The following is a 10661-nucleotide window of genomic DNA, read 5'->3' on the forward strand; positions in this document are numbered from 1 at the left end:
GGCAGCCGCCAAATGCCATAGCGGGTTGTGGAGCCGATAGCATGCCCTTATCAGAAGGCGAAAGGTGCGGGCATTCCCACTCATATTTTCGCCCATGCAGATAGAGAAACGGAGAGGTGACTGGTCCAATTCTGGAGCGAGGGGAAGTACCTTGGCTGCGAGCGATAGCAGTTCCAAACAAGGTTCTAGCGACTCAGATTTAGGGTTATTTGTTTAACCAAGAGCCCAAGATTGTCAAGGCAGGCTAACTGGGAGGGGAACTGTGCAACTTCTGGCACAGACGGAGGAATAGCACGGCATCCTCCGTTGGCAATGCTTAGTTAGCAGAACAAACTCAAGGCTTTCGTGGATGAGGGTTGGCAATCTAGGCCTGCGGATCCTGCGGACAGGCTCGGGGCTTTTCTGAATTTAGTGGCAGATCATTCTGCGAGTTTAATTTGGAAACCCCTCTCTCGAACCAGAGGGTTGTCGGTGCGCAAGCTTCTGTCTGGTACCCTAAATTGAACCCGCCAGTTCTCAGTAATTCGCAGGCAAGTTCTCCCTAGGAGGATGGGAGGCAGCAAATTTACCATTGGCGATTCCATGGTTCGTTCTTCGAGTAGCTGCAAGATTTTCCTCGGTTGGTCCGTATGTCTCGAACAGGATGCGGGTCACAGCGGGAAGTAAGAAGAACAGGATCTCGCTCACGCCCATGTATGTCCCGCTTTGCCTCAGATGGGGCTCCAGCACGCCCGCAGACGAACCCTCTCCACAGTTGGAACGTGCATGGCTAGCAGCTCATGATCTTTTGATATCTGGATTGAGAACTCGACTAGTGCCGGGTAAGTACATGGTACCTACATCATACGAAGTACGCGCGATGCAAGGCTGTCGTGGGGAGTTCTGCAATGCAGAGTTTGGATGCGCGGAGCGCGGCAGAACAGAGGCTTTTGCCATTTTCGCCTCCAGAAACCCGCCCTAAGCCCTATTTGGCCTAGACCCACAAGCCGAAAAACATCCCACAGATTCTTATGTCATCCCAGCAACGGAGGCAGCGCGGCGAAGGCAAAAAAGTAGCAAGGGGTGGCAAACCGGCACGCTTTCATGGTTCACTTCCGAATACATACCAGTAGTTGGCAAGGGATATGGCGTTTTCGCGAAGCTGCTTTCAGGGAACTGATTTGCGCTTGAAGCGGGTCGAATCTCTAGTGGAGAGGACCTGGTGGTTAGCTACATTAAGGGCCGACCTGTAAAACTCCCTTGCTTTTAGCTTAGGACGAATGTTGGCATCTGGCAAGTGATTGGTTGAGTTTTCCGAGCAAGGGTTTTACAGGGTGTACAGAAGGTTGACGGAATGTCGAACCACATCGATACTGGCCCGTATCGGCCCATCTTAGACAGACAGTTTAGGTCGGAGTTGTAAAGGCACAAGCTTGATATACCCCGGAACTTCGCCATTGGATGAGGAAAGTGATATTTTACGAGACTGTGATGTCTCACCTATATCCCGGCCACGGAGGGGGGAGCACAACCGTTAAAGTGATGAATCGTTGATATGCATCGTGCCTACATGATGCACCACGCAACGTGGAGAATCGTCTGGGATGCGCAGTATAGGAAGGTCCAGGGTTAGGCATTGACTCGAGTAAGCAGTACATCATTCATCGTCATCTCATGCTATCCCCAGTGGGGGTACATAGCCGTCTTCTTCTTTGCTCTCCTGACCCAACTTGTAGGAGATCTTATATCGAAGTCTCACTCCATTGCCGTTTCCTTGCTCGATCCCATGTAATTGCAACTCTTGACGCACCCCGTTTTTCTGTAACGGGGCAATTTGCCTCCCCGACTGTGGAGATAACTGCAATTTATACGCCTAGATCAACCCCCAACGTTGTCAGAGCAATCCAAATGGGGCATATATAAAGAGGAAACGAGGGGGTTTACCTTCTCGATTGCAACTTGGAAGTGAAGTTCAGAGACGACTTGACTCGTGTTATTGGAAAATTGTACCATCACCCGGATTCTTTTCTCTCCCGGGATTCTTTGTGAGACGAACTCTATTTTTATCGAGGAATTCAAAACCAGGATTTGACTAGAAGTTGGAAGTGAGTCTTCCGGCAGAGCAGAGGTAAATGTCCACTCATCATCCCCTGAGCCTTTAGCTGTTGCCGGGGCGCCGGCCGAGGATGATGGCTGATCAAGATCAAGCAAGGACGATGGGGAAGTGGATGGGAGCTGGTGGCTTTGAAGTTGGCGAAATGGGGATGAGGTGCGGGAACCCGTCGATACTATAGAGGCGAATGGGTCATTCTGTGGGGTGGCGATTGATGGTTTGGTTGTCGTGCTGCTTTGGGCAAGAATATGCGGTTGGGGGGTGGAGGGGGTTCCCGAAGGTGAGCCAGTTGATGGCAGTGTGTTCTGGGTTGAGACATCTTGACGCAAGAGTTAGATCTGTCGCATTGGTCTTTTTTTTTTTTTTTTTTTTTTTTTTTTTGAGAAAGAAAAGGAACGGAAACTTACCGGCTGCACGACCCAATGGCAGCGATATCGAGCCACTTGGCTGAGAGGAATCTTGAAAAGAAAGACCAAGAAGGTCGGTTTCAAGAGATGAAGCGCTCTGGGTGGCTCCGGCATTTCCGTTCGAAGAAGGTTCATCAAAGTCAATGAGCGACAGTTCATTTTCGGCATTCTTCTTCACTCCGGTGCTCGTTCCAAGAGTTCCTTTGGGAATCTTCGCAGCTCCTTCGACATCGCCGGCCTTGATTAGTTTGTACCGTTCAATCGTACGGTGGATACTGTCGTTTATTTCTAGAAGCTTAGAAACTGCCTCGGCATCTTCTGACTCCTCCTCACACATTTTTTGTATTTTCGGATGCGCACTTCGCAATGCATTTGCAAGCTCCTTTGAACATAATTAGAACAGAACCCACACGAGCAACTTGAGCATTGTTTCGCACCTCAAAGACGTCTCCCTCGATAATCTTATCACCTTGTTTATGATTTTGAAGCATTTCCTCCAAAATCTTTGCCTTTTGCTGCACCTTCGCCACTTCCTCTGCAGCTTTCGCTCTATAGTCAGTTTTGTTTCTGGTATCGAAGCCTGCCATTATCTTCATAAGCCGGTTCGCTTCCCGCAGATCGTCCGGGCCTCCCCTTCGTATCAGTTCTTGAAGCTTGGCGGATTGAGCCTCCTTTTCCTCCTCTTCCATTTCTTCCGCAGATTGAAGGTTCTACCACTATGTTAGACAATGTGATGGCGCCAGAGAGCATCATATTCGACCTACATCACTTGGATTCAGAACAGCAGCATCTTCGCGGCGAACTTCTGGGAACATGTATCCTTTATAGAGCAGCAGCCGATGCATATCTCTGATATAGCCTAGATCTTCTTTGTATCGCGAAGTTTGGCATATAGTTTGTCGCCATTCCTCGATGCATTCAAGGATTCTTTGCTGCACTCTCGAGGGCCGCATAGGGGGCCGCTCTGGAAATCTGCGTACCAGCTCGTTCAGAAACTCTTTCGTGCTGATCTGAAGGTGGAAGGGATATCCACAATTTTTCACGCAGATATCGAGGAGCTAAAGAAGGAAACAAGCTATAAGTATTCGTAACCCAGATAGGCGCAGATGAGAACGGTCTTGACATACAGCCAAAGCTAGTAGGGCAACGTTGGCATTCCGAGAATTGACGAGTTGTACTATTGTAAAAGCAGCTTCGCGAGGGCTTTTAAAACGGTCAATATACTCCATAGCCCTTATATCTTGTAGATACGTACGCATTGCCTTTCTTCGAATTTACGAGATCCACAACCTCCAGATTGAGAGCAAGGTTGGGCTCGTAGTTCTGGGGGTCGCAAGCATTGTCTACGTAAAACGCACATGAGCAAACTATCACTTAATTCTCACATCGGGATTAAATAGAAGACCTACAGATGTAGCGTTGTAATGTTGACCTTGCCGGCTCAGCATAGGCACCAAAGCGGTCCCTCGCCGCCATGCGCGCGGATGTGGCCTCCACGTTGACGATGGAAGTGGGATCGACGAACAAGCAAGATAGAAACCGAGAGACAGAGTGAGCCGGGCGGCTTCAATGCGAGGAAGAACAAAAGTCGCGGAAATCCCTAAGACAGCAAATAGACAAGATGCATATGGGAGTTGGTTGGCCGAAGCTCCGCTGACGTGCCCTCGAACGTCCAACAAATGAACAGCCAATCATCGTCCTCCCCGCCTCTTGAAGAACTTCTCCGTCCTTCGGGTTCGCTCATCTGGCAGTTAACTTCCGAGTAAGCGGCATTACCTGCGATTAACCAATGGCAACAAAATTTGATAATGGAAAACAACAGGCTTCTGCATTCTTTAGAAGTCTATTAGCTAGTCCGTCGCTACACGCGGGAGGTAATTTTGTCCAACTATTGTCTAAGAACCAGCCATCGCATTCACGATGCAACTACGCCGATATAAGGCAGCACAGAGGTTCTAAGAACGGGATGTTCTCATCTAATAATGGAGGTTCCTGTTACGCATCCATGCACTGCAGTTGCTAGGGCGCTATGCCTCGAATGACAGGCAGAATTCTACATTCATTTTACCAAAAGCTTTCTGATTTTTACCCAGTTGACTGAGTCTCAAAGAGCAATTGACCCGGCATCCATGACAGAGCCTCTTTGGACTGATGTGAGCCGCTGCATGCTGTGGGAGGGGGCTTATATTGACATATGGGTCGAATTGAACGAGCTGGGTAATCTTCACTAACTACTCCGTATTCTTGCGCCTAGCAGCCGCCAGACCGGACAGGCAGCAAACGAACATTTGTACTCGACTTCGCATCCTCGTTGTACTTCAATGGGTGTCAGTGGATATCCTTATTTTATAAAACGTCTCGAGCTAGTGACTATTATCTGTATCCATCCTTTTTTTTTGACAACAGCGAACTTGCGACAGGCCCTCAGCCTTTCCTTATCTTGGTTCTGACGTTTATCGCATATTGCATGCGATTAATATATGTATGATGGGTTGGCTACACCGGCATTCGTATTTTAGCATTGCCCTTTGCAACCTGCTGGTCTGTCATCTACAGCAAGTGTTCGTTATTAATCGTCAACATTGTGGACCCATCAGGGAGGCTTGTCAATTCCGCAGCTAGCATAAAATGATTCTGTTAGACAAAGACATGAATTTAGCAGCCCTTAGGTATGCAGAATACTATTCCATTGTTTAGTCTCACTGAGAACGTGCCACTTGTGCATGAGCTTGCAGTACTCATCATGGCATCCCGTATTAAGACATGCTCCGAATCTTACAAGGGTGGATACTAGGTGCTATCAAAGCAAGAAGACACAAATTAGGACCCAGGACTGAAGACAAACAGCAGAGATAGATGAATCTTTCTGGTATTAGCAAGAAAACATCCTTGCGCGGAATGAATGGAGCGAAAAAAAAACGAAAAAAAAAAAAAAAGCAATTGGCAGAGAAGATAACCCCGGACTTTTGTCGGCCCGCTTGGTTGTGTAAGAGGTCCGATCCTGCTTTTTCTGATGTCACCAACCTTAACTCCACTATTCAGAGCAGCTTCTTTGGCTTGATCTACGGAGTACTAGAGCTATTATTTACAAATTACCATCGGTCCCAACATACACGATGGTCCGTCACAAGAAAGATAATTTAGCTAAGCGAAGTAAGAGAGCGTTTCCTGAAGGCCATCGGCGCCTCCCACCTCGCGATCCGGACAACGAGAATGATGATACCCCACGAGTTCCTTTCAATGCTGCCTGCTGGGACCTGGGCCATTGCGATCCCAAGAAGTGCTCTGGAAAGAAGCTGATGCACTTTGGAATGATGAGAGATCTTCCAATTGGACATAAGTTTCCTGGGGTTGTAATATCGTGAGTACTTGGACATGCGTATCCAGCTTGCAAAAGTGTTTGAACTTATAGCGCCCTCCTAGACCGAATGCGAAACACACCCTTTCTCCCGCGGATAGGCCACTGCTCGAGCAGTATGGTGCTGCTGTTGTCGAGTGTTCTTGGGTTAGAGTCAAGGAGGTTCCTTGGTCTAGGATTGGAGGAAAGTGTGAACGTCTATGTGAGACTCAATTCGATTCTCTGGAGAAGTATTACGCGCTGACTTGTGTGCAGTACCCTACCTTGTTGCTGCGAATCCTGTCAATTACGGACGACCGTGGCGACTGAATTGCGTGGAAGCTCTCGCAGCATGCTTCTATATCTGTGGTCACAAGGACTGGGCAACCCAAGTTTTAAAACATTTCAAGTACGGCGGACCATTCTTGGAGATAAATTCACAGCTCCTTAAGCGCTATGCTGCATGTGAAACCGAGGAAGATATCAAGGTGGCGGAAGAGAAATGGCTTGATAAAATAGAGAGGGAATACTCGGAAAGCCGCGCAGAACGCACAGAGGATGACATTTGGAAGACCGGAAATACAAACCGCATGGGCTTTGCCGATTCGGAAGAAGAAGATGAGTCGGATGAGGAGTCAAAGGCTAACGAAGGAGACGAATCGGAAGAGCGAGACCCTTACGCGCTGCCTGAGGATTCTGACGACGAGGAAGAAATGGCTGAACTTCGGCGCAAGGTTCTTAATTCGAAACCTTTCCAAGATCTTAGACCGGCAGAAAACAAACCAACTCCCCAAACTGTTGGACGGCCCGCGACGCTAAGTAAGAACACAAGACCGGAAACCGAACTAGTCGATGAAGACGATGTGTCCGAGGACGAGGACGATGCGGCTTTTGACAAAATAATAAATGCCACAACGGCGACGGATAGAACTGGGATATTAGCAATGCAGCGTCAAAGGCAACAACAAGACAAAAGTCTTTCCTTCTCACGAAATTCTGAGCCTGGGGCGATCAAAAGATGAGCCACAACCCCCGGGCGAACAAAACTGTATATACTTTAACATGTATGAAATTCGCGTTTGCGAATGAAAAAAAATGGTCCGTGAGCACATCGACGGGATGTACTTACAAGCATATGATCAGAGTGCCTTGTATAATTAGCCGTCGGGGCAATCTCTTTTACTTCTACATGTGTCTTGCGGTTGGTCAAACTCATAACCCGCAACTTCGAGTTTGGCAGATACTTCATTAGAGCTCATGTTATTACCGCAGATTGGTGCAGTCAGGGTTGATCTGACCAATTTGAAACCATTCAGATATTATCCCAGACAATTTGTTTACCTGGGCATGCTGTATATGGACTTTCTTTCTATGTTTGAAATCGCCTGGCAGGATGGCAAAGAGGGACGTGCCCACTCCATATCTCTCCTGGCTCGGTCTCAAGAGGGTTTTATAAGTTACCCCGCTTTGCACCATCGAAAAAAAGGACTTAGTTGCCTTGGTTGAAGGACCCTATGGAGATACAATTGATATGAGGCGTTATAGTAGTATTTTGATGTTTGCCACAGGGAATGGTATGGCAGCACAGGTACCTTTCATCAGAGAAATTCTGGAAAGTTGGTCAAGGTGGGCATTCTCGGCTAGAAGACTGATAGTTGTCTGGGAGATTGATTGCAGATGTAGTATTACTTATATCTTCCTGACCACAATCTCCTTGTGCGTGGCTGACATCTATCAAGATCAGTTGGGCTGGGCTTATGGCTGGATGCAGGAGCTTTTAGATAAAGATACTCATCCTTCCAGAATGTATGAATGTGAATCTTGTATTGGATGAAGAGCTAAGACTCTCAAAAGGGCAGCTCCTTGTAACTGGTATGTTCCGTTCTCTTCTAATTTTCATAATCATCCCAGGTGTTTAAGTACTTGCCGCAAGCCACTTACCCGCAGCGATTTCGCAAGTGTTCTTAGACATATTTCCCACCTCAGAGAGAAGAAAAAAAAGATCATTATGGGGCCGCAAAGTATTTCCAAGCGGATCAACCTCATGCAAGCTGTGATGAAGCACTTATTCATTCCATCAAATCAATCCAGAAACAGCGCGGGTCTTCCAAGTCACTGGAAGGAATGTTGAATGACTTGCCTCACGCTATCGAGTCTGTATGGAAGGCTTTGCTAGTTAACGCCTACATTTGCAAATATCCCCATCCAGATACTGTCTACTACTTACAATCACGTAAGGGTTAACCTCCCCCCCAACCCCAAGCAGCATGATATTTCAACTCAAAGATTCAGGGCAGCCAACGGTGAAGAACGGAGCAGAGAGAACCATTACTGTAGCAATGACGCCCGGAGTACAGGCCTCCATATGGTATGAGAAGCGTCCAAATTCCCAAGTAACTCCCTAAGCATTCATATCTTCCAGAATCCAGAGAGGTTCACTCTGGAACCAAGGCGTGAGGTCCGCAGTGGACGGCCGTCTCTCGGGCCGAGGGTTGACCCGAAACCCTAACTAACCACTGGAGGTCCCGACTCCCCGAGCGGCCAGCCAACCAGGCAACCCCACCGCCCCAAGGGTCAAAGTCCGACCAACTCCTTCGCGTTCATCTCAGCACTCTGTTGCTGTCTTCTCCGTTCTACAAAGTACGAAGCGTTCCAAGGAGTTCCGCCGTGGAATCTCCCGGGCCTTTCGCATGCATGAACAAGCCTTGATCACACCTTAGCACGTTCCAAGCCAATTCCAGCGGCTTGACATCCAATCTCTGGTATATCCACCCTTGTTCTCGCATTGCGTATCACACGCCGAGATTCTTTTTCGTTTTTCCGTTTTTTTTCCCCCCCCGTCACCGTCTATCTCCCGGGCGCTTTTCATTCTTGAGCTTCGCATCCGAACTGAGATATTGAGACTAATCATGAGTATTAGTCTCGTGACCTGCGCGGCCAGGTTAGGGCGAAGATGCCCGCCGTAAATGATGACTCGAGGGCACCTGGGATATATCGGGCCTCGGGCCAACCTCCTTTCCTCGATGTAGCTAAACCGCAGCTCCCTTCTACTATCTCTCCCAAGCAGGTCACCTTGCGGGATCGCGTCACCATTGCAACCCTCGTACCATTCTCCTCCGCCTCCGATCTGCCTCATTCTCTCTTAGTTTACCTATGCGACCAATTAAACAAAGAGATAGAGAAAGGGGACACATACCCGATGGACCGTCCCCTTGCTTTGGAAGAATTCGGTCAAGATTGGTTCTCGCATTTCGCAGCTGTGATGCTACTGGGCGAGGTCAAGGGCGTCGAGGATGTTCAGTCAATGGCGTTGGCCGGAGAAGACTGGAAAAAAACGTGCCTAGGAAGTTTTAATATCAAGTCTAACTACCCGGGCCGGAGCAGTCATGTTTGCAATGGCACTTTCTTGGTAACGGATGCCTCGAGAAATCGGGGAGTAGGTAGATTAATGGGAGAATGCTACCTTGAATGGGCGCCACAGCTGGTTAGCAATTACCAAAACCCCCCATGCTCTTCATTTGTCACAGCGCCTATATGTTGTGCAACCTACTAACTGGCGTAGGGCTACTCATACTCTGTTTTCAATATGGTTTATGAGACCAACGTCGCCTCTTGCCGTATATGGGATGCACTCGGGTTCAAGCGGATCGGAAGGATTCCCGGCTGCGGAAATCTGAAGTCATACCCTGGTCAGCTGATTGATGCGATTATATATGGCCGCGATTTAGGCCCTGAGGGAGAGGACTTCGTTTCGGAGGAACGATTCGACAAAATCAGATATTATCTGAAGCATTCCAAGTACCCGAGCGGTGCCGACCGAGCAGAAAAGAGTCGATTACGTAGCGCGGCGACTCACTATAAACTCGTCGGAGGGCAAAATGGCGAGCCGGAGAAATTGATGTTGAAGGACAAGGAAGTTGTGTCGGATCCCCAGCAACAATATGAGATAGCCCGGAAAATCCATGAGCAACAACACGGTGGAATTAACAAAACCACCGCAAACATTGCTTTGAAGTACCATTGGGTTAGGATCAAAGAGACTGTTAGTATGGTGATAAAGAATTGCGAGAAGTGCAAGGAATCACCCAAAGCTCCCGTTTCCAACCCAGACGGGCCCGCCTCTAAACGGGAAAGGTCATCCACACCAAAAGAGCGCAAGCCTGAAGTGTCGCCCAATGGTTTTGGAACGCCTCCAGAACAACTCGCCAATGTTCATCAATACATCAAAGAAGATCCCTTTGGCGGGCCCAACGCTACGGTGTTACACGGGGCTATGGATGACATCAAATTCCAACCAGATCCGGAGGAAATAACCGACTACGCCGACCTTCCTCTCGACCCACAAATTATGGATGATATTCAGCACCACTTGCCATCGTTCCAGCATCACAACGACGTTGATCCCTACGAAACAAACAGTCTTCAAGAACCGCATGACTTGGGCCATGGCTTTGGCCATACCCATCTGCAACATCATGATAACTCGAACGACTATCGTATTGTTGAGGATGACGACGGAATAATGGCTTCTCAGGCAGCAGACGCCTTGCGGGATCAAACGATGCACTTGGTTGACACGTCTCGACTCCACAACGAAACACAGCTACATCGTGATCTTCTCGCAGCCGCCTTTGTTGGTCGAGAAGATCCGTCACATTTTGACAGCAGATACTGACCATAATTCTTTTCTGAATGGTTTTGTAATTATACATGGCCTTTGGCGTCCTTCTATCCTCTTTTTCCCCTTTTTTTTTTTTTTTTTTTTTTTTTTTTTTCCCGGCGTGGGAATATGTATTGCATTTTGAAAGCCTTGTTAATGGTGTTA

At 48.2% G+C, this 10661-nt stretch overlaps 4 protein-coding genes across 4 annotated transcripts; 2 read left to right on the forward strand and 2 right to left on the reverse strand.

The window, feature by feature from the left end:
* Nucleotides 1–516: 516 nt before the first annotated feature.
* Nucleotides 517–936, reverse strand: CIMG_11240 (uncharacterized protein; the record flags this gene model as incomplete). Its single annotated transcript, XM_012358289.1, has 2 exons — nt 517–769; nt 848–936. The coding sequence occupies 2 exons, from the start codon at nt 934–936 to the stop codon at nt 517–519; spliced, it is 342 nt and encodes a 113-aa protein (XP_012213712.1).
* A 650-nt stretch (nt 937–1586) lies between these two features.
* On the reverse strand, nt 1587–4097 carry CIMG_11241 (VHS domain-containing protein). The gene is made up of 8 exons (XM_012358290.1): nt 3909–4097; nt 3755–3842; nt 3627–3702; nt 3264–3557; nt 2937–3209; nt 2500–2881; nt 1924–2411; nt 1587–1852 (listed from the first exon to the last, which is right to left on the reverse strand). Exons 1-8 carry the CDS (start codon nt 3973–3975, stop codon nt 1652–1654), a joined length of 1869 nt encoding a protein of 622 aa, XP_012213713.1. The 5' UTR covers nt 3976–4097; the 3' UTR covers nt 1587–1651.
* A 1448-nt stretch (nt 4098–5545) lies between these two features.
* Nucleotides 5546–7024, forward strand: CIMG_04007 (pre-rRNA-processing protein TSR3). The gene is made up of 3 exons (XM_001244565.2): nt 5546–5860; nt 5923–6059; nt 6113–7024. Exons 1-3 carry the CDS (start codon nt 5616–5618, stop codon nt 6856–6858), a joined length of 1128 nt encoding a protein of 375 aa, XP_001244566.1. The 5' UTR covers nt 5546–5615; the 3' UTR covers nt 6859–7024.
* Nucleotides 7025–8755: 1731 nt separating this feature from the next.
* On the forward strand, nt 8756–10584 carry CIMG_04008 (histone acetyltransferase Spt10). Its single transcript, XM_001244566.2, has 2 exons — nt 8756–9320; nt 9399–10584. The coding sequence occupies exons 1-2, from the start codon at nt 8790–8792 to the stop codon at nt 10509–10511; spliced, it is 1644 nt and encodes a 547-aa protein (XP_001244567.2). The 5' UTR covers nt 8756–8789; the 3' UTR covers nt 10512–10584.
* The last annotated feature ends 77 nt before the right edge of the window (nt 10585–10661 follow it).

Source organism: Coccidioides immitis, assembly GCF_000149335.2.
Source record: "Coccidioides immitis RS genomic scaffold supercont3.6, whole genome shotgun sequence".
Classification (NCBI taxonomy): Eukaryota; Fungi; Ascomycota; class Eurotiomycetes; order Onygenales; family Onygenaceae; genus Coccidioides; species Coccidioides immitis.